The 22828-nt window shown below is 38.0% G+C and overlaps 2 protein-coding genes across 2 annotated transcripts in view; both read left to right on the top strand.

The window, feature by feature from the left end:
* The first annotated feature begins 1405 nt into the window (after positions 1 to 1405).
* LOC148421415 (solute carrier family 22 member 7-like) lies at positions 1406 to 7035 on the top strand. The gene is made up of 9 exons (XM_088419928.1): positions 1406 to 1789; positions 2416 to 2519; positions 3460 to 3614; positions 4427 to 4595; positions 4686 to 4809; positions 4886 to 4995; positions 5402 to 5616; positions 5691 to 5799; positions 6825 to 7035. The coding sequence occupies exons 1-9, from the start codon at positions 1409 to 1411 to the stop codon at positions 7033 to 7035; spliced, it is 1578 nt and encodes a 525-aa protein (XP_088276054.1). The 5' UTR covers positions 1406 to 1408.
* A 1266-nt stretch (positions 7036 to 8301) lies between these two features.
* The window catches only part of LOC148421414 (myosin-10-like), a 42563-nt gene continuing 28036 nt past the window's right edge, over positions 8302 to 22828 (top strand). Inside the window, exons 1-4 of the mRNA XM_088420516.1 lie at positions 8302 to 8439; positions 11875 to 12243; positions 15728 to 15884; positions 21946 to 21973. Coding sequence (XP_088276642.1) covers positions 11899 to 12243; positions 15728 to 15884; positions 21946 to 21973 — 530 coding nt within the window. The 5' untranslated portion in view covers positions 8302 to 8439; positions 11875 to 11898. The remainder of the gene's footprint in view (positions 8440 to 11874; positions 12244 to 15727; positions 15885 to 21945; positions 21974 to 22828) is intronic.

The raw sequence follows: 22828 nt of genomic DNA, 5'->3' as shown, positions 1-22828 counted from the left end.
AATAAGTAGACTATCACACAGGAAAATGTTGAGCTGTCTGCTCTATATGATATCATTCAATAAAGATTCAGAAACACAAATTGTTCGGGTTCACCTTATTGTGGCTGACAAATCGATAACAGACATCAGGGAAACCTGGACAAGGCACGAGCGGTTATGATTCTATTCTATGATTTCGATTTTGGTATCTTAAAATGCTTTGTTAATATGTGTTTTGCATGTTGCCACTGTTACTAATTGTACAGAGATCACCGTCACAAAGAACGTTTAGTACGAGGTCACGTCAGGGTCACCGAGAGTGGAGAAATGTAAATAACTCACTTTCGCCATTTGATGTTTAGAATTTTTTGATGAACAGACTCGTCATTTGTGGGGATCGTGAATAACAAACTTCTCTGAAAAACTGACCCTACTTTAAAAGTCGTCATCGTCAACATAATAGTAAATAGTTTAAAGATGAGAACGATATGTAGGAGCTTTATGTACCCAGAGAATCAGCGATTTTAGCGATGAGGAAAAATCTCTGGATTGGAGCATTCTGGTGTAACACAATGAATGTTTGACAGCCCAATAAAACATCGGAATCACATCGATGACGCCGTTGTTCTCCTCTGCTTGTCAGCAACTTCACTGTTGTAGCAATTAGCACTTCGGTGTTGACTGACCCACAAATGATTATACACATTGTGAGGATACAGATTTCCTATTAAAGATAGATTTAACACTGTTCTGCTTACAGTAGCTATTTTCACAGATTCCTCCGGTTTGGTTTAGTTCTAGTATGGCAAATCTATCATTAGGTAAAGAATGGTTGACCAGGCAAATTCTTTGTAACCGGGATGGTCCCGCTTTTGTGTCCAGAAACCTGACAGATTTCACCACCAACATAGTTTTGTCCCAATTATACGTAGGTTGTATCCGGTTGCCCCCTTTTCTTTTTTTTTTTTACATGTTTTACATATGTATGGATAGGGCTGATTCCATTGAAGATTTTCAGGGGTCGAAAGTAAATATATATTTATATTTGAAGATATTATGACCCTTTCAAAGTCAGCCCAAGTTGGGTGATAATAAGACCAGGCTAGGGAAAAATTCCTGGACACTCTGGAGTTAAAATTGGCGCTTTTCATGCGAGCACGCAAAACCTTTATGAACAAAAGCTGTTTTTTTGCTAATATTTCCCTTTGCGATACCGTTTTATGAAAGTGCTTGCGATTAAAATAATTATACACAGTAAGCCTTAGTTTCAAAGTTTAACTCATCATCAAATATTAACTACTGAACATCACAAACAAGATAAAAACGGTTTTCAAGTCATGCGAGTAGTATAATTTTCCATAGACAGATTAAAGCACGTAGACAGATTAGAGCACAGGAACACATATTTGCTCCAACCGGCATTTATGAGATGAAGTTCAACGACGTCTTAGTGCAACTGAATGGTTTGGGAAAATTCCAGCTCCGTCTGATTCTGTTGATTTTATTTTCTCGTCTCACTTTGCCGTTTCAATTTTTGCTGAGTAATTTCGTGGCTTTTATTCCTTCGCACCACTGCAACATCAGCAGTTTAGATGACGGGGGTGTTTTGGGGAATCTTTCCACCGAGCAAAGACTGACTGTCAGTATTCCAGTCCAGGATGACGGAACGCTGAGCTCCTGTTTGATGTTTACCGAACCTCAGTATCATCTGCTGCTCAACTCTACAAACGCAACTGGCCTACCTGCTGTATTTTGTCAGCATGGATGGGTTTACGATACGTCCATCATCAAATCTACTCTAGCCACAGAGGTGAGTTGGCTGTTTATACCCCTAAATGTGTCAATTTCGACCCGATTTGAGCCATTGATCTAGACACATCTAACAAAATGCATAAAAAATAAAAATTAAAAAACGCCAGGAGGCTAACAATTGCTCTAGATCAGTGGTGTCAATTTTTTTTTTTTTTGGCCCGCATTGTAGTTATAGCTTCTGTAGGAGGGCCGGAATGATGGCGAATTCAAATAAATATTAAGTGTGTTGGTCACACATTTACCAAGATTTGAAATCAGAAGCCGACAAAAACTGTTCAAGAGATTTGGGGAATACGAAATTTTTTGTTTTTCTTCCCCGAAATTTTAAAAAGTTAAAGACAACTTGCAATTTTGGTATTTTAGTCAGAAACTTTGAAGTCTATTCAGCATTTCACGGGCCACAAAAAGTGAGGTGGCGGGCCGGATCTGGCCCCCGGGCCTTGATTTTGACACCTGTGCTCTAGATTGCCCAAACAGGTAGAATGTGTTCATTTCTAAATGCTTGCAAATGGAATTTATTTAATAGCAATTTAGAGTTTTATGAGCATTGACACCCAGGGGTTAAAAAGAGTCAAGTGTCTCCGTCATGTTTGACTGATTTTCTTACTGCTTCCCAACCCACAGTGGGATCTTGTTTGTGAGCAAAGGAGGCTGAACAGAGCCGCGACGACCATCTTCTTCGTGGGTGTCATGCTCGGAGCGGCGGTGTTTGGCAGTCTTAGTGACAGGTCTTTTTGAGTTCTACTTTGGTCTCTTTTAAAGTGCTTTGTTCATGTTTGTTTGCATGCCACTTTGAATTCACTTCACCAATTCAAATAAAGCTGAACAAAATTAGCTGAGCTTGCCGTATTTTTCAGATTTTAAGGCGCACTTAGAATGTGGGCCACACGTACGGATGTTATCTCAGGTGGCCAACCTTCTTCTTTAGTTTTACCCACTGGTCTGAAAAATATGGTACTCACATTATAATTACATCTGAAGATTGTATGAGAGCAAAAATATTCAAATGTTTCTAAATTTAGAAGTGTAGTTGAATAACGTTTGAGGTATTTGTAGTACTTGTTTGTTTTCCTTCAGCCACTATCCCTCTTAAGGGCGAACATTGGCGAGTTTCAGGGAGAGTTGCGACTCTTTTGATTTTCAGGGATTTTCCTGGTCTTGTCGGGATAAACCCCGGAAGTGCCACATCTGTCTACATTTTGGTGTCGCTAACATTTGCAAAAGTCGCCGGAGTTTACCAAAAGTTGCCAAAAGGTTGGCAAGGACTGTACAGAAACATCTGGCAAACTCCATTTCTGCAACATTTTGGTGAACGTTGGTGATTTTGAATGAATCCCGACAAGGTCAAAAGTCGCCACCTTCTCCTCTGGGGCAAACGTTGTCGGCAGGTGACCGTGAAGCTAGCTGCACTTTGGATCTTGTCAAGGTTCTTTCAAGGTCGTCAATGTTTGGTCAAATTTCACCTGAGTTTGCCAAAAGGTTAGCAAACATTGGCCAAGACTTTTAATGTTTTGTTTTTTTTTGTTTGTTTTTTGTTTTGTCGTTGAAAACAAATGTTAGTGAGGAACTTGACAGTAAACTGTGAATTGAATATATGACCATCTGTTTATTGTAATGTAGATTGCTCTAAAAATTGATTTCAAACTTTCCAAAAACGCTGTCTTGCAGGTTTGGCCGAAAAAGAATGCTCTTGGTGTCCAATGTGACAGCATTATTTTTCGGATTGGCGAGTGCCCTTTCTTATAATTTCATCATGTTTGCAGTCATGAGGTTCTTCACGGGGTTTGGATGCTCTGGAATTATCATGATCTCCGTGGTCCTCTGTGAGTGTCTTAAATCATGTCAGTTTGAAGTTAAGGCTGATTCTTCTTTACACGTTCAATAACGCCACGTTTACTATGATCAACAGTTTGTCAGCTTCGTAAAATGTAATGTCAAATTCGGAAAAATAATCCTAACAAACATTTATTTAAAGGTTTTGATTAATCCAAAAAAATGGCATTTTATTTGTATTATTTATGCATAATTTGCTTAAAGTGATAAATCTTATATATTTTCCATTTTTTTGTAAAAAGTTGTTTTTTTTATGCATCATTAGTTTGATAACTAAATTATTTTTTCATGTACAATTAATACCAATAAAGATATTTTTTTCTAGTCGCTGAAAATTGTCTCAGCTGTGACCTGTTGGTCATGTGACTTTCATAAAGTTGACGCGTGATGTCATTTTCAGGCGACAGCAACTGAAAATGTGTTTTTAAAATGATTAATTGTGTATGCAAAAAAGCCTTTATATATCACATCAACTCATTTAATCCCACAGACATAATTTTATGTTTTAAAGAGTCCAGACGTTCAATCCTAAAGACGTAATTTTACGTTTTAAAGAGTCCGGACATTCAACCCCTTATTTATGTTTTGTTTTTTTCAAATATTTATTTAGGCTAAATTAGTGTCAAAACATGCTTAGCATTAAAAGTGTAAATTATAGAATTTCTTATGAATTCAAAGATTTACTTCTAAATACAGTATACATATATAGCCCTATGTCAAATATGTTCAATTGTTACAAAGCCTTTTCTGATAATCCCATTTCTGAATAAGGTCTGATAAAATTGTATATTTTACATACTAGGTTTAGAATGGACGGAGAACAGGCATCGATATAAAGTAGCGGTTTTATTAAGCTTGGACTGGTGTCTGAACACTATGCTGCTGGCTGCTGTGGCCTATTTGGTGAATGAATGGAGGTACCTGACGGCTGTTGTCAACATTCCACTCTTAGCTGCAATTATTACGTGGTGGTAAGCAAATAAGCAAACAAGTAGAAACCGTTGGCTCAAGCAAAGGTGGCAAAACTTAAAAGGTTTGCCTAATTCTTTTTTCCATATCAGGTGGCTTCCAGAGTCAGCTCAATGGCTTCTAACACAGGGAAAGGTCCATCGCACCTATTTTTACTTAAGGAACTGCGCTAAGGTCAACCGCAAAGAGGAATTCCTGGATCAACTCAAAGCCGAGGTGCCGACTCATCCCTCATGGGTAAATTGACGTTAAACATCTTTATTCATGTTGATTGGTTGATTATGCTTTGCAGAATTTGTCCAGAGTCATAGTGGTGGAAAAGAAACACAGGAAATATTCCATTTTGGATTTGGTGAGGTCTCCCGAGCTGAGGAGAAGGACTGTGCTTGCGGGAATTGCGTGGTACAGTAAACACATCTTCCTCTTTAAGGGGCGGAGCAATACGGTGGCCTGAGATGATCATGACCACTCTTTGTTACTTTCTGGCCACTCTTCTTGCCACTAATACACCTTAAGGAAAATGTTGTGATTTTCTGCCATTTTTGTTGCCGGTTATTCATATTAACTGCATACTTAAATCCTTCTAAGAAAATACACTTTATTAGATTATTTAATGAAACTTTGGCTGTGCATTTCACCACCCCTCACTGACGTCACCCCACAGAAAAATTTCAGGCTACGCCCCTGGTATTTTTGTATCCTGAAATTAGGGCTGCACATTTAATCGAATTATAATCGCGATCACTATATTGGCTGCCAGGATTAATTAAACTGATCCTCAGCTTGTTTGCTGATGTTGCGTTTCCAGGTTTGGAATATCGTGCAGTTACTATGGGATCAGCCTTAACGTGTCCGGATATGGTGTGAACATGTACTTGACGCAGTTTATTCACGGTGCCACAGAAGTTCCCGCCAAATTGCTCCCCCTTTTAACTCTGAACACCATTGGGCGACGTTTGAGTCAAGCCGGCGCACTTTTTCTGACCGGGCTGTGTCTGTTGTGCAACTTGTTCATCCCGCTTGGTAAGTGAGTGAAACGTGTGTGTATGAAGCGGAGATTTAAATGGCTATATTTTGTGTCCGTCTTTTTTTTTCAGATAAGGGCGCTTATCTGACAGCTGTTGGAGCACTGGGCAAGATGTTTTCCCAAGTGGCTTTTACTGTTGCATTTCTATATGTGACAGAACTCTATCCTACTGTCACAAGGTCAGTAAAAAGTATTTTGGGGGAAAGTTTACACAACTAATTAAAAAAAAAATCAGAAACAAAACAGAAAATATTTCAGAACGGTTAACCATTAAAATCTTGAAAGGCGCTACATTCCAGCAATTCTGACATCGTGCTTCTATGACTTATTAAATACATAGTTTGTTCTCGTTAAGGTCGCAGGTGAGGTTGAGAATATCCTAGTTCACTGTTTGCCAGCCCACTGCTGGGACGTACAGTATTATGAAACGCTCATTCACTCTTATTCCTCCCGCTTGAAGTCATTTCAAGTAGGACTCCTGGTATTGCACGGTGAAAGCTTTGTTTTTCTTCAAAGCTGTAGGCTCGTCACCTGTGTCTCGGCTGGACCTTTTCCCCTTCCCGAAAAAAACTGTTCATTACTCATTTAACCCTTGTGGCATTATGTTACAAATGATGGAAATTCCTTTGATTTTTTTTTATGTTATTATAAAAGAATAAATGGGGGGAAAAAAACGGAACTGAAATTTTCATTACTCATTTAACCCTTGTGGCATTATGTTACAAATGATGGAAATTCCTTTGATTTTTTTTTATGTTATTATAAAAGAATAAATGGGGGAAAAAAAACGGAACTGAAATTTCCTGCAGATGATTAAAACATGTAAAATTTCAAAATGCAACGATTTTGACACTTCTATGTGATTGCAGCTGGACGCATGAGATTTTGTGTGCAAAAATAATAATTTTGGACCATATAAAATAATCATTATTACAATTTTTGAGATGCATTTTAATAGGAATTACTACATTGACTTTCCTGTGATTCTACTTTGATGAGATAAATGGGTAGAAAAATATGCAAATTTGCTATTTTGGATATAAAATCATGAATTCACATTTTTTCAATGATTAAATTGATTATAATCAATTTACCTGTGACCACTGTGTACCGCCATTTTTTGTTTTGTTTTGTTTTGTTTTTGAAACCTGGTGATGTTAATATGAAGTAAAAAAGATAAATAAACGCTTTCATGTTGACTCAGGCAAAATGGAATGGGCTTCAGCAACTTTATGGCCCGACTTGGTGTGGCTGTAAGCCCGCTGATCTACTTCCTGGAAGACGTGTGGCTGGGCTTACCAACTCTGGTGTTTCTTATTGTGGCTTTGGCCGGCGGGCTGTCTACTTGTTTGCTTCCAGAGACAATGAATACACACTTACCGGAAACCATCGAGGATGTGGAACAATCAAGGTGATAAGCCTCAAATTTGCAACGTATCATATCAGTCATTTAGTGAAAACTAATAAAGACTTTAATGAAGAACAGTCGTCTGATGAGAAATTGTGTCACATCAGGCAATAACCTATGCTGGTCAATAAATAAATGATTTAAGGAGCGAAATTAATTAGATAAATTTGTCATTACAAAAAAATATTTGAAAATGCGCCAAATTATTTAATTGTGGCATTCAAATTGGCTAATTTTGTTTACAAATTATTCAATACAAAAATATAAAGTTTTTACGGTTAAAATTGGCTAAGTAACTCCCTGCTACAGGAATGGTCTCACCATGTCCGCTAGAGGCCGCCATAAAAATCCTCTTAATATTAAGTTTGCCTTACATAAAAACTATTGTAGTTTTACGCCAGTACTATTAATATGATATTAAAAATATTGCTAAGTAAATACACCTAATGCTTACAAAATAAACAAAGGCCTAAGTTGTTAAATACCGGTACAGGTATATAGCACGTACAATTAATCAATTTCAAAACGTCACACATGTCTGGATTTGATCATGTGATATACACAAACTGAGCCTTAAAGGCTATTACCTGAACTTTTGAGTATGCCATTTTCTGTTCACAGCAAGTAGAAAGTATGTTTTGATTTATGAACTGTACGCGAAAAATACATTCAGTATTTATAAAAAGTCACGACAGATAATTGACTTTATACTGCTAAAACTGGCAATGTAATGTTGCCTTTAATTTGAGAATCCCCCCCCCCTTCTATATGCAATGTCTCTTAAAGTCCGCTAGAGAGCGTCATTGAGAAAAATATTACTTAAATCTAAACCTAAAAAAAAACCTGTTTCCCTTCTATTTGGTTCATTTTGGTTTCCGCGTTGTAACTTGTAGTTTTACACCAGTAACATTATAATAAAAATATTACCCACCCGATGTATACAAAAAAGGACATGGACAGAAATGGTTACATTTATGGCATAAAATGTTAGTAATTCAACCCCTGTACATTATGCAACCACTCGATTGTAAAAATTGTGAAAAAAATATTAAAAAATCTCTGCAGGATGGAACAACGAAGGATGAGGTAAACTAGCACCGGTAGCAGCATCAACCGTAAGTCCGCAATGCCGCTGTTTGTACTGATGGAAATCGCACTGAACCAATCACAGTCAGGTATTATATGTCAGTCATCCAATCAGATTGCGGATTTGCGTTATGGGCGTCGCCGACGTGCCATCCTTCCCTTGGGGCCATCCAATGTTTGGTTGAGAGGCGGGTGCCGGATGGTGGAGGACCACTGATGAGAGAGCGGCCAATAAAGAAGGGACTCTTTTTATCTCGAATTGTACTTTCTTCCACGCGGATACTGGTTAACTCCACGGGAGGATTTCCTTCACCTTCTGCTTGTGGTATGTGCTGCAAAATGGCTTTAAATGTCTTTTTCAACAATCGTTTTCAAGCGACTTGTCGCGGCTAGCAGCGGTGTGCGTAAACTGTAGCTAGCGGATTATTGTGCCGTGACTTTTCAATGATGGAGGAACGAATGCTAACCGGCGTCGCTACATTTGAAAAAAAAAACACGGCTTAGAGTGATCTTTCCGTCGATGTAGTTTGCGGAATGAAGGCGTTTGTTTTGAGGGTAGCGAGAGTTTGAAGCTGTGCGGCCATTGTCCGCCTTGCGTTTATTTGATCAGATCTCCACCCAGACGTCTCTTGAGCCGCCCACACCCATGATGGGATTCAGTCACAAGTAGCCCTAAAAAGTCACCTTTTCACCAAGTTTAATCCGATGGTGGTTGTTAATGTTTTTCTTTTTGTTCATTTCATTCTGTTTGGAATCTTGAAGTGTGCGTTTATTGCGTGGTGCTACTCAAGTTGGTTCGTCTTTTGGTGGACTGCAATTTAAAGCTAGCTCGTCAGCAAGCTGCAGTAGTTTATAAATACAGTGTTCCCTCGCTACATCGTGGTTCGGTGATTGCGGCTTCACTCTATCTCGGATTTTAATTTGTGAACGTAGTATCTTTTACTGTTGCAGATTTAGATCACTATTTTTTTTGCAATTTTCTTTCTTTTAAATCAGACCACTCAATAAAAGGCACTTTATTTAAATGTTCAACCTCTACTACGTAGATTTTCTTTTATGATCTTATCAATTGCAAGTTTACCTTGCTATGTTTCTTGGTATTTTTTTCCTAAATTTGACGAGACAAAAAAAAAGTTTTTTTTTTTTTTTAATGAAATGCATTTAAAAAAAAAGAGCAAGAGAACAAAAGTGGAATAAATAAGCATATTTTTGGTTACTGCGGTTATTTTGGGGAACATAACCCCAAGATAAATGAGGGAACGCTACAGAGAAATCTATGCTTATTGAAATGCATCGGGGAAAATATTTTTAATTGCAGAAATTAGACAGAAAATTATAATAAACATCCAAAATACCTTTTCCGTGGAAAAAAAATACAAAAAAAATATCTTTTGAAAGGTGAATCCACCGGTATCAAACCACGCTGGACTCCAATGAACATTGGCCTTCAAATTGAGGTTTTTCAGACTTGATTCTTTTCAAAAAAAAAAGAATCTGCTGCCTATTGAAATTAAAATGACACAAATCAGGTTTTTTTTTAACAACTACCCCACTGAATTGTATAAGACTAACACAAATAAAAATAAATGTAATGAAATGGACTGATCCAATCACTGAGTCTGACTCCTGATGTTACCACCAAGGCCACACCCCTTAAAGGCACACAAATACTAGCCAAACTTAATTGCCTGCTATTTTCAATCCCCTTTATACTAGTGTTTCATTTCTGTTGTTGCTAAGGGGATGCAGTGCACCACAGCAGCCCCCACACCGAGCCCCCTCCTCACTATTAGTCCATGACCTGACCCACATTCGTGTCCCACAGGCGCCTGCTGGGTTCAAGCATGGGACCTGCTCGCGGGTTCTCCATCTCCCAGTAAATCTTGCCCCACATGATGAGCAGGCTCGCTGCCCGGAGTGGTTCTTCTTCATTAAGGCAGTCAGACTGCATCATCTACATCTACCGTGTGTCAAACAAGGTTATTTACAGTTGGTGAAACTAAAAGTTACAACTCAAACTAAACTTGAAAAATACACAATGATGTTTGAGTTATTTTTAATGTAAAAATAAAAACGACAAAAACTAGGTATAATTGTAGTAAAACCTTTTGATGAAAGGAGTGTCGAATCATTTGCTCTGTCTTATCTCATCCAGTCATCAAATAATTGGATGAAAATATATATTTTGGCCTGACCTGCTGAGTGTTGCGGGTGTGCACGAGAGCCCAGTTAGTTTGTTAACTAACTAACCTGTCAGGTCGTCTGCACATTAGATGTATGGGTTAATAATTATTGATATTCATTTATATGAAGACACTGCTCGTTAGTGGTTTTTCACAAAAATTTGGAAACACATTTACCATATCAGTCAAGTTTTTGGAAATACATACAAATTCAAATGGCCTCAGATGCATTATGAGGTCGGGAATTTCAAGCTAGTGGTGTTAATAAAGTAAAGCTTGGAGGATAATGTTTCTTTATAATTTCAATTATTTAAATATTAATCTATAATTGAGAAATATTTGGAATGAAGAATTGCAGGTTGTTTCCAAACTTTTGACTTGCGGTATATGCAATACATTTTCCTATAAATCTCTGCCAGTTGACATATATAAATGATCGCATTTATAATCTAAAAAAATACCATCATTTGTGATTTATTTTTGGAACAAACCTTATGGGTTACTCATGTTAATTTTTTTTTTCCTGGTTTTGGATGAATTAAATGATTAAATTATTAGTCGTTTTGAGGCGATTAAGAAAATAATTTTTTAGTTACAGCCCTAATCTCAAATGATTTTTACACTGCAGTGGAGCTTTCTAGGGATGTGTTTAAATGGTTATGTTCCAGTGCATGTGGGCTGGTTATGTGAAGGCCTTCAAAATCTGTGTGGGCATTACAGACTAAAATATGTATGAGTTACATTGTAAGCAAAGCAGAAGCATTATATGCGTGTCATTCCTTCATAAATCAAAATATTTTTGATACCTAGGTAATTGTCTCATCTGTTTTTTTTGTTTTTCTTTGAGAAAATAAATGAATGAAGTATTATTCCTCCTCACTGTGATGCCCACAAATCCATTAGGTAGCATTTTTCTGCTGCTACTACAGTGGCAGTAAAATATGTATGCGTGTGTGATATTCTGACAAACGCTTGCAGTTTTTGAATCATGACAACATCCTGTTCGGAGCTAAAGTTTAAGTTTTTGTCCAAGTAAAATGTGAGGGTTAAATGCCACAATTAGGAAGTTTGTATCTGTTGCAAACTTGTCTTGTGGACCACCTTTCAGCCTGCCACTTTTAACAAAATCTCAATTCCACAATTTTAAAATCTTTGATTTTGAAAGTGCCAAATCAATCAAATGCATTCAATTCATTGCCAAGCCTTAACATTAAAAAATAATGAACCTATCAAATTCATGATAAAATATGCTTCTTTTCTTGCTGAAAATGGCTACGTAAATAGTTAAAATATCCCTTTAAGACATCGCCCACACCTTTTTGTTCCAAGATCTACTTTTCCCCAAGATCAATCTACCATGATCAACCGGTTGTTAGAGCTAAATTAAACCCAATCCTATTCATAATTCATTTCTATTTTCTGTTTGTCAGTGGGGCCCTTCAAATACTCAGCCATTACAAATGATTAACAAGAGCTTGTGACCAAAACTTACGCAGCTTGGAGCTGTCGAGTCATTTTGTGCTTTCTAGCGTAAATAAACTCCGTTGAAGTCGTGACGTTTCGTGTGTCGGCTGCAGGTGGCCCAGCGAGGACCGCCAGCAATGTCGCAGAGGAGTGGACAGGAGGACCCGGAGCGGTATCTTTTTGTGGACCGCGCCGTGGTCTACAACCCGGCTTCGCAGGCCGACTGGACCGCCAAGAGACTGGTATGGATCCCGTCGGAGCGCCACGGCTTTGAGGCGGCCAGCGTGCGCGAGGAGCGCGGCGACGAGGTGCTGGTGGAGCTGACGGAGAACGGGAAGAAGGCGTCGGTCAACAAGGATGACATTCAGAAGATGAACCCGCCCAAATTCAGCAAAGTGGAGGACATGGCAGAGCTCACCTGCCTGAACGAAGCCTCCGTGCTACACAACCTCAAAGACCGCTATTACTCGGGCCTCATTTACGTGAGTAGTTTGGTCCTACGGTGGTTACAAATGTCTTGCTTTACCAGGAACCTCTCATTTTTGCAGGAGATTGCGTAACGCATAACGCACTTGCAATTCATGAAAATCTGCAATTTTGACATTTAAACATTCTTTTGTTAATTTAGTTTGGACACATATTTGACAAGAAATGCAAGTAGATTTCAATTGCAATATTGAGGAGGAAACAAAATAAATCCATGTTTCTAGATTAACAGCTGCAACAAACTTTTCTAAAGTTTTCACTGTTGTTCTTCTTCTTCGTATCTTATACTATATTGATGGACACATGATTAACAATCTGGACAACTGCACAAGTTACTGAAAAAATTATGCTTAAAGTGCCTCACTCAGCTGAAATTTCAATTTCAAACACCTCAAGATCAATTAATAAAAATGAACATACAAAACACATCCAGATGAGTGCCTGCCCACCCTAAAGCCCTGCAATTATACAATTAGATCACTTATTACCATCATTAAATTTGTCTATCTTCTTCACAATTATGTTTAGAGTTTTATTGATACATTGCTAAACATGTGTTTTTAGCTAGGAAAGACATAGTTGCTTTAGGGCTTTTCTATTTTTTTTTTTTTTTTTATGAGGTACACTAAGGCCCCTAGTGTCAAATTTTATGCGCAAGCATTAAATTCTGTTTTCCTCCCTGATTGCTCGGATAGCACTTGACAGGCTCAGTAGAAAAGAAAATATGCTCAATAAAGCATAGTTATTTTTTGAGTTATTTGTGTGAGCCGCCCTCACCCAGCTCACGTTGGTGTTCTTATTTTTTAACGTGTAGTGTAAATTTGGTGCATGATATCACGCCTGCTTTTAAACATCTTCCAAGATTGGATCTGTCCAAGGTTTCACGTCAAGTCTGTTTTATTGATGGCACTATTCCGCATTACTAAATGCAAGTTTGCTACTTTTAAACTATATTCTGTCGGATGAATATTGCGTTTGTAGTAAAAGAAGCATCTAAACCCACCCTTTCAAAACCATCTCACCAGCTCTTGCTGTTGAAAATGACATCACAGTGCCTCCGGGTTTAACCATGACCAAAGTCAGAAAACAGGTGAGCCGTGATTGGTCGTTACCTGAGGCCTGTGGAACTGTGATGCCACACTTGAATAAACAAACATGGAAAAGGTTATATAGTAAAACATTTCAAGCCAAGACCAAAATTAATTTGCAGAAAAAGTCAGTCGACCCCTCAAGGCCACATTGTGTTCAAGTAATGTCTTTCTTTTTGTGCTTTGAAGTTTTTTTGACACGCTGTTTACTTAGTGGGATCACGCGGTCCCACGCAAACCGTTCGTTTTGTTACATTTGAAATTCCACAGTTGCGGTAGTTGTTTTCTGGCTATCCGTTATGTTTGGAATGTGGACTTTTACTGCTTTACCATCACAATTTTAGGTCTTTTGGTTGATATTATGTGAAAATGTCCAGGGTAGCGCTATCCTCTACTAACAGCTGTCAGAATCTGCATTAGAAAGGAGATCAATGTTACTCTTATTACAGGTTTGTGTTGTGGATTCTTCAGAGAAAAATATAATTGTATACATTTTCCTGTTCAGTTGTGTAGATTTTCTAATTGAGTTTTTGTTCTTTGTGTTTTATTATGGCGCAAGTGAGGTCAAGTTATGTTTGAATGAAGCACATGGGAGGAACGGTCTCTGTGTTGTTCATTGAGGAAAATCTGATTCTATGTTGCAAAAGTATTTTTTTAGCACACAGACATTTGTTTGCTCGTTCCCCGTTTGCTGAGGACCGTTTCAATGCTCATATTTCCTACCTTAGCGCAATATCTCATCATAGTGATGAGCTATGATGTACATTGTGCCCAGTCTGTCTAAAAAAAATAGTCTTAAAAGTGTTGTATTTCAGTATAATAGTAATTTTCAGTGATGAATGCAGACACTGGCTAGTGTCCAGTCAGGACTGCCCATCTAGGCGGGAAACCTCTTGCCCTCAGAAGGCAGTTAATTCCATAAATACCCCCTGAGGTCCATTGTCAAGGGCAGCCAGCTGAGTCATTCCTGTCTCCCCACCGCCCGTGGCCCATGCTGGGTCGGTAGCGGTGATCCGTCTGTCTGGCGCTGTGCCCACTGTAGGGGTCCGTGGGGGGGTTACTGTGGCACACAATGCGTATGAGATGTTTAGTCGATGCCAACTATAAAGTTTTGGATATTGATAGGTTTAGAAGAGTCATTTACGGTATTTACATACTGCATCGCATGAGAAATACTGTATTCTGTTGGCTTGTTGCACACATTACATCAAAATCTGCTCACATGGAAGATATGTGAAGGGTGGGGAGAACCGCAGCCATCTGGGGATGTTGAAAAAATGTAGAATATACATTTGTTTCACTAAAATTTGTGAACATTTTGTAAATATAAACATTCTTTTTTTTTTTTTGTAGCTGGTTAGTTGACTACTATATGGTCAAACTTTTGTTCTGGTTGTGATTTAACAAGGATGATTATTTTTAACCTGAGTGTAGTTCTGGGAAAAAGTAAACCAAGTCGGGTAGTCTACTTTAAAATGAGGTCGACTAAAAATATCCGCGTCTAATCTCCGTCAGAACTATGTTTGTACTTCAGTTTTCAACACAGACCTTTCTTGCAGACGTATGCTGTGTTAAAATGGCGGCAAGGAAGAATTACTCTACCAAACTGCAGGGGATATCACAATGATTTTTAAAGTAGAAAATGCATACCACATTAGGGCTGTATCATCAATGGCATGGCTCAAATTTAGGTGTTCCAAATTTTAAGCAATATTTGGGCAGTGAACTACAAAACGTGCCGAGTCAAAAAAGAAGAGGATCTTGGTGACCTCATTGACATCCACACCTGAGTATTTTATGTCAGTTGGAATGCTTCTGTTGTTTTGCACATTCATTGAAATGCAACTAGCAATGGCAGCAGATTCTTTGTCTGCTTTCCATGCAGAGATCTGATTCCATGTTTTTTTTAATCTGCTTACATTGTCATGATGCATATCTGAATCGTATAGCGTCAGAGTGGTTTTGTTTCCTCGTGAATCAAGACCTTTGATCCCAGTCATTGATACAGTATGCGTTTGAAATAGCTTTAATCCTGTCGGCGTCTACTCCACAGCGTCATGCACTCTTGACTTAATGGAGTGTTCAAGGATTAACCCTACCAGGGCCGGTTTGTCTGCAATTGCATGTCTGCTCACATTATCTAGTCGCACCAGCTGTGGATTACAGCATCAGGCTCACTATCTCATTTCGGTCATTCATTAATTACCAAAGCATTGATACAAAATGTTTTTCAATGTATACAAGAAGCATCAGGATCTATACTGATCTCCTTTTTGTGGAGTCATTGCCTTTTTAGTCCTCAGCAGCTTTTGTTTGCAAGTATAAACAAATGGCGGCCACCGGAATTGCATTTCGTTTAATTATGTTTCCTTTTTTCTTTTTTTTTCAATAGACATACTCTGGCCTCTTCTGTGTCGTCATAAACCCCTACAAAAACCTTCCCATCTACTCTGAGAACATCGTGGAAATGTACCGGGGTAAAAAGAGGCACGAGATGCCCCCTCACATCTACGCCATCTCAGAGTCTGCTTATAGATGCATGCTACAAGGTAAGTCGGCCAGTTGCGTCACAAACTATCTCGATATAAAACAAATAATACAGTACAACTGGATTTTTCAAATCAAACATACCATCTGCTCCCAATATTTTCTATTCCCGCACTGGTCGTGATCATAACTTTAGATGATGTCACATTGTACAAAGATGAGTTCATTAATTTGAAAAAGAACTGGTTGTTCAGCCTTAAAACCACAAATGTTTCCTTCTCACGATCGAGTACTACTTTTCATCTCGGCACTTTATCGTGCACACAAATAAGAAGCATCCTTTAGCTGCTTAACCTCTGCACGCACGTTACTCATTTTGACGTGTGCTTTTGAGTGGTTAAGCGGACTGAGGACGTATGCAACTAAACCCCAGGTTACATGACTATTTAGTTGAAATCTTTATCTTTCATGGGGTCTATGAATCTTACCCTTTAAGTAAGTCCCTTTGCATCCTCAAGCATCGTCCTTCCTTCCTGACTCTCTGAGTGAACACCGACTGGGCTCAGGCCGTCAAGAACACAGAGGGTGACCCCATTGTGCTAGACAAAAGGCTTTTTGTGTGACAGAGAGTGATGGTGGTGACAAACTGGAGGGCCTTGTCACTCCTTCCAGGCTTCACAGCCTGTCAAAGCAAAACAGCATGATCTATTTTTATACTTTCCTGCCTCTATATTAACTACTATCGGTACGTATAACATTGTGTAGGTGTACATTAAAATAGTAGTGTTTGTTGACCCTATATGATGTTTTTTTTGTTTTTTGTTTTTTTTGCGTGTTCTATTATCTAAAGTAATTGATTAATTCATTCAATACAAGCCATTCTACACCCTCCTTTAGCCAAACACTTGAAAATAAATAAATAAGGACCTGGGATCATATGTGTGGATTCTTAAAAAAACTGTCAAATGAAAATGTCAAATGAAACAAGTCATGGTAGTGGAATTTCTATCACTGAGGCTTGCTTTTATGCTCTGGAGCCTTCCGGTTTCTGCATCTTCCTTGTGTCTGCAGAATCTGGGATTAGGAGTTGCTTTCATATCATTAGTGATGTCACAAATGCTTCTTTGAAGCCCGCTCCTTAATACCAGATATTCAACAAGTGCATAATGAATATTGTATCGTATGAATATTAATACCGAAGCTGCGCAATTGTCATATTTCATAATAGGAGGAAGGAGAGAAACACACCACCATTTAAACTCCTTTCCACATTGTGATCGTAATAGAACCGTGCTGTGCTCAGAAAAAGAGGTTTGTAGGTTGGAGATTAGTGGATGCCAGCTGCTCTGTGCGGTGGCCTTGAGCATCTCAACAACCTGATTAATATTAGCGATTATCCACATTGATAGTGAACACAAGTGTGTTGATGAAGGTTCTCAAAAAGCCACATATCCCACCAATGTTCTGATGCACTGTTTAATGGGATGTTACCTAACACAATTAGAATGTGTAAGCAGACCAGTAGAACTTAATGCACATCTGTTGTAGATCAGTGCTCTTATTTTTCTCCTGATATGATATCACTGTATGAGTCTTTATAGACTCTAGAAGTGCTTTATGAATGCTAGAAGCTTGTTCAAATATGTCACGTCAGCAGTTATGGTTTCCCAGCAAACGCAATCCACCCTTTATGGGGTACTGGAAAAAGGGGTCTTTGTTTCTGTGAGAAAGCACCCGTTAGGTTGATGGATATCAACCTTCAGTGAGTGTTTTCTAAATGAACAGCTCCTCCACATCCAAAAGCGTCATTTACATTAACAGAAGATGTTAATGGTGTACTAAGTGTTCTTTATGAAGTTTGAAGCGTCATAGCATAATTTCCGCAGCTAAAACTGTCTGATAAAATGCTTGAATGTTTATAATAACAGAGTGTATATATATACTCAACGAGAACGCTATTTTCCTTCTGGCAGCAGTTCCAACAAAATGTTAACAGCTCTCACGGTGCTATGATCCACTAAATTTCTGTACACGATGCCACACATAATACAGGACATTTTTAGAATTCACCACAACAGCAATACACTAATTTGATTACAAAAGATTCACATTTGCTAATGTCAATAAGTTGCATAAGGTTCAAACTTTCGGGCAAATATTTAGAAAGTGACACCCGCTATACCACATACCATGCACGAAATTTGAACATGGTTCGATCAACAAACAATGTGTGGAACCGCTAAAATGTTGGTTGACATGTAGAGGCCTCAAAAAGTGCAGATAGAAAGCATGTTTTCGTAGAAAGGTGAAATTTATTGTTTGAAGGCTGTCACTGGTGCTGTCCAGCGTGCAAACTTCAAGTTGCTAATTTTCTTGCTCTTCAAAAATAATAATGCCACCCTAGCATGTTTGTTTTGTTTTTTTCTGGAGCGAAATAAGTCAATGAAAATACATAAACTGGCGTTGGATGTTCAAGCTTTTGTTTCATTTCCACTGATGATACGTATGTAGAGAGCATATCTAGGTGACATTTTTCATTGTAAATCCCGGCTACCTTCTTGAAGATATTTCTCAGGATTCCTCTGGACTAGAGAAAATTAAGAAGGCTAAGAAACTCCTTTCATATATGTGATTATAGTCACCAATCACGATGGCAGACTGACACATAACCAAATTGTAGTGTTTTGTTGTAAACATAATACATCTTGAATTTCTGTTCAAAAGCAATATGGCCGCTGCACATGTTCAAAAACTAGCTATTTTGCGCAATAGAGATGAGCCCTTTAGCCTTGGACTGGTGATTGTTATTCACAATGTGTGTTTTTTCTGTTTCTTCTTCTGTTGTAATCAGATGTACCTCACGGGCCTGTTTATTGTAGTCCGTTCCCATTTATTGCAAGTATTGAGAATTGTGGTTTTAATTGACAATGCAGTGTTTGTATACTTCAAAAGTTAACTTGACAATCAATTCTTCACTGCACTTTTTTGCCACTCTTCTTGCTAAGTTTGATGAGTGCGGCAAGAAGGCATAAGCACAAGTAAAAATCAAGTATGTTCACCTCATCAGTCCCTTTATTTTCCATTTTCTTTTCACCAGTAGGTTCTTGGCTAGCTTGCTGCACGTCAAAGGTGATTTGTTAGAGAACAGATATATTTATTAACTAAACGTCCTTTTCTCCTCCTGGTTACCTTGATTGAAATTTAAAAACATTATTGGGGGAGTTCCTCATGCGGTTTATCTCCCTATCACATTCCAAAGCCATCACCTCAAATATGTTCCACATTGGAAAGCAAATACTGAGGATCCCTACAGCATATGTTTCCATTTGTAAAACTGTGGCTGACGTACACCAGGCCAAAATCTACTGACACCAGTGGTCTTTGTCATTTTGCTCCTTTTTTTCTTTTTTCAATCGATTCACCACTTGAGCTTTTACAATACTGTTGACATCATGTCAATTTAAATGGTCCAGTCGCTTCTTTCCAATTTTAAGTGTTTCCCGATGTGTGGAATATGTGCTACAGTGATATCATTCGCGATTTTCGGTGAAAACTACTGAACCATTTTACAGGATTATGGTATTCAAGCATTTCATGAACAATCAGAAAACACACATATTGTGCACACATAGTAAACTTTCTCGAAGTCAGTAGTACCTTTTTAGGTTGTTTTTGGGGGGGGTTGTTGCATATCTTAATTGGTCTCAATTTATTCTCATAATCCAAAAAATCTCAGTTTTTACCGTATTACTTTATTTGTTGTGAGGTGAAATATCAAAGCTCTAGCTCTGATAGAGTCATGTGAAACTGGTGCAATCTCCTCAAGTCATGCGCCAGCCACAAACTCATGACCATCAAATATGATTAAGGAAAAATTGTGGATGGGTGTGTTTTTCTTTTTTCATTTACGAAAATTCTCTTGATTGTCTATGTCCTTCATATGTAATGTTGGTGGAAATGTTAGCATATGGAAGTGAAGAGACAGGATCCTATCTTTCCACAGTGCCTGCATTCAGACTGATAACAGCAGCTGAGAGTGTTGTTGGTGTGTCGCTTCAGATAGCAACACAAATAAAGAGGCTTGTTGAAACGGTCGAGACAATTTTGCTTTCTAAGGATCCCACACGGCACTAGACATATTTCGAATGTTGGACTTTGGGCTAAATGTGCTAATAGTCATTGAAAACTGGGTTGCGCCCATCCAATATGGTTCACATTTATTCTGTAAATAGTTGTTGATAATAGATTTGTGTTTAGCCTCTTCAATGTGGTGTAAATTTAGTCCAAAAATAGTTATTGAAAACTGGGTTGTGTTATAGCCCATCAACGTGATCCAAATACAGTCATTGAAATCATCATTGAAAATAGGCTACTGTTAAAGTAAGGACCTCTACTTTTTTTTTCTCACGCTTTGAACCCTGTGGCTTATAGTCCATTGCGGCTAATCTCCAGTTTTTTATGAGCCACCAGGGGGAAAGTCTCCACTAGTAAACACAAGCAGGCATGTTAAAGTTATTTTGGCACAGTATTCGAACAATTTGAGTGTTTCTGTTATTTTGAAAATATGCTGGTGCTGCTTTTACTGTATTTCTAAATATGTAGGCATGCTCTGTGTTGAATGTATGATGCACCATCTTTCTTTTATTTGGAAATTAGCTAACTCTTGGAATCAAGGTTTTGCATGGCTGAATCTTGGCAGGGTACGTTACAATAGATGCCAATTACCGGTACTTAATAGCGGCATAAGCTAGTTAAGTTTTGTTTCAGTAGCTTAGTAAGTTTTAGGTTTTTTTTCTTTGTTCGTTTTTTAAACTGGGAATATTGAAGTTTGTTAAAACTGATTCAAAATAAGTATGCATTATTTTTCTTCAAAGATTTTGCACAAGAATTTTTTTAAATAAATGAAACTGTTAAATAAATGTTTGTTTTTACTTCGACTAAAATCAGCGCAATCATCCACAATGGCTGACGATAATCAAGATTTTCCTTTTTGGCTCATCGCTTAGCCCTAGTGTGCGCGTGTGGCCGCACCTCCTTGTCACAGAAATTTACTGCAAGGAAGTTCCCGGTCAATGCCAGGAAATCCAGATTGCCCCAGATGATTCCTCCAGCTGTGTCCTCATTCAGATACCTTTCCACATCGTCAGCAGTTCACCTCAAGCTGTCAACCTGTCAGTGCTTCAGTGAGGCAATATGTTAATATATACACAAGGCAGTTGATGAAAGTGTTTTTCAAACTACAGTATTCTCAATTGAAATGAGTCAGTGCCAGGCAATGATATCGCCTACCAACAATTTTAACCAATAACTTATTCCTTACTCCTGATAAGGTTTATGGAAGTCACTGCAAGAATTTTTGTTAAATTTATGGAATCCAAATGAGCCAAGTGGTTTTCTTTTCATTTTTCTTTTCATGGCATCATTACTGGTGTTACTTGGAAGGGATTTGAATTCCAGAAAATCTGAGTTGTTTGTTTAATAAATCATCATCATTCCCACTTTTTTTTTTTTAAATACTGTAAATATGTTATTTATCTCACATAATACTGTTCAAGCGCACTTAATCAGCATGATATCTAAATTTTAAACACAATAAGCTATTTTTTGATAGATATGCATATTAATACTGATATTTCAACAGAATAGCACATTTCAAGTATTCAGCATAGTTATTTGTTTATGTATTGTATTATTCAATACAAAATTGCGCAACAACAAATGTGTTGCACAGACCAGAAATAGCCACAAGCTAAATGACTCAACAAGCTAATATACTGTTATACAGAATGTTTTGCCATTTGGATTTCTTCTACAATAATATCCCCACACTTGCACTATGTTCAGTAAAGTGCGATGAAACATAAAGCAGAACGCCATTCCCGCAGTTTTATACCAGTAACATTGGTGTCATTATTTACCACACATAAATTCAGCAAAGCCCTGTTCAGGTTTCTATTTACATTTTAAGCAATGATTGTGAAAAGGGTGCCATCACTCACTTCTGAGGACTGCTGATGACACTTTGCACAAGACTCTATTATTCTTGATGCTGTCAATCAAGGAACCAGGGAGACTGCTGAGCTTGACTTATTCTTGTGTTTTTCTCCTTATTGTTTCCCACAGATCGCGAAGACCAGTCCATCCTATGCACGTGAGTCTACAGACTGCTTAGTCTAGTAATGTTCATTCAATTTATATTGTGGAATGAAACTGGAACAGTCACACACTTGAATTTGAAAGCAACGGGCGTATAATTAGCGGATGTTAGAGGCACGGCCGGTGTCACAAGGTCAAGAGGGGTGCTTCAGGTCCTTCTGACACTTACCAGACTCCTTACTTGAAACAAAAGCATTTTTGACATTTTTGTCACATAGCCGTCTGGCTTTCATACTAACAAAAGTGCGCGGATGACAGGAATGAAGAAAATTCCAAAGTTATCAGGACCTGAACCGTGCCTCAGGCCCACTCTCTAAATCGAGGCGGCCGTCTTATTTTGGACTTCCATTTTTACATTGGCCACAAATTCCAAACTGCCGTTGCTCTTTTACAACTGTCATTTTTGTCGCTAACATTTGTAGTCCAGCTTTTTGCATTTTCTGGGCTGCATTATTTACTATGTGTTTGTTTTTTTATTTACTTTGCAGAATTATAAAGTGCCATTCAAATGTCGCAGGTCATAATATCAGATATTCACACAGAAACATGGTATATGGAAGGGTTTTGTTGTTCTTGTTTTACAGTTTTTTTAATTGCCTGCCTACAGCAACATCCTATCATAAACAGACTGATCATGCCTGCAAGTTTAGCACCAACATTTTTATAGAAGATGGACAGATTGGTGGATATTTTCATCATAACACCAACAGAATACTGCAGTTGAATAGCAGTTTAAACTCAAAATCAATAATTTAATAGTCTTCTGTCTCCATTTATTTAATTCATTGATTATTTTAGTGAACGTATAAACACATTCCACATAATTAATCATCAATTATAAAGATAGAAA

This window comes from Hippichthys cyanospilos, chromosome 7 (genome assembly GCF_059441005.1).
Source record: "Hippichthys cyanospilos isolate Australia breed blue-spotted pipefish chromosome 7, RoL_Hcya_1.0, whole genome shotgun sequence".
Taxonomy (NCBI): Eukaryota; Metazoa; Chordata; class Actinopteri; order Syngnathiformes; family Syngnathidae; genus Hippichthys; species Hippichthys cyanospilos.
The sequence above is the reverse complement of the archived record's forward strand: the minus strand, read 5'-3'. Positions and strand labels throughout refer to the sequence as shown.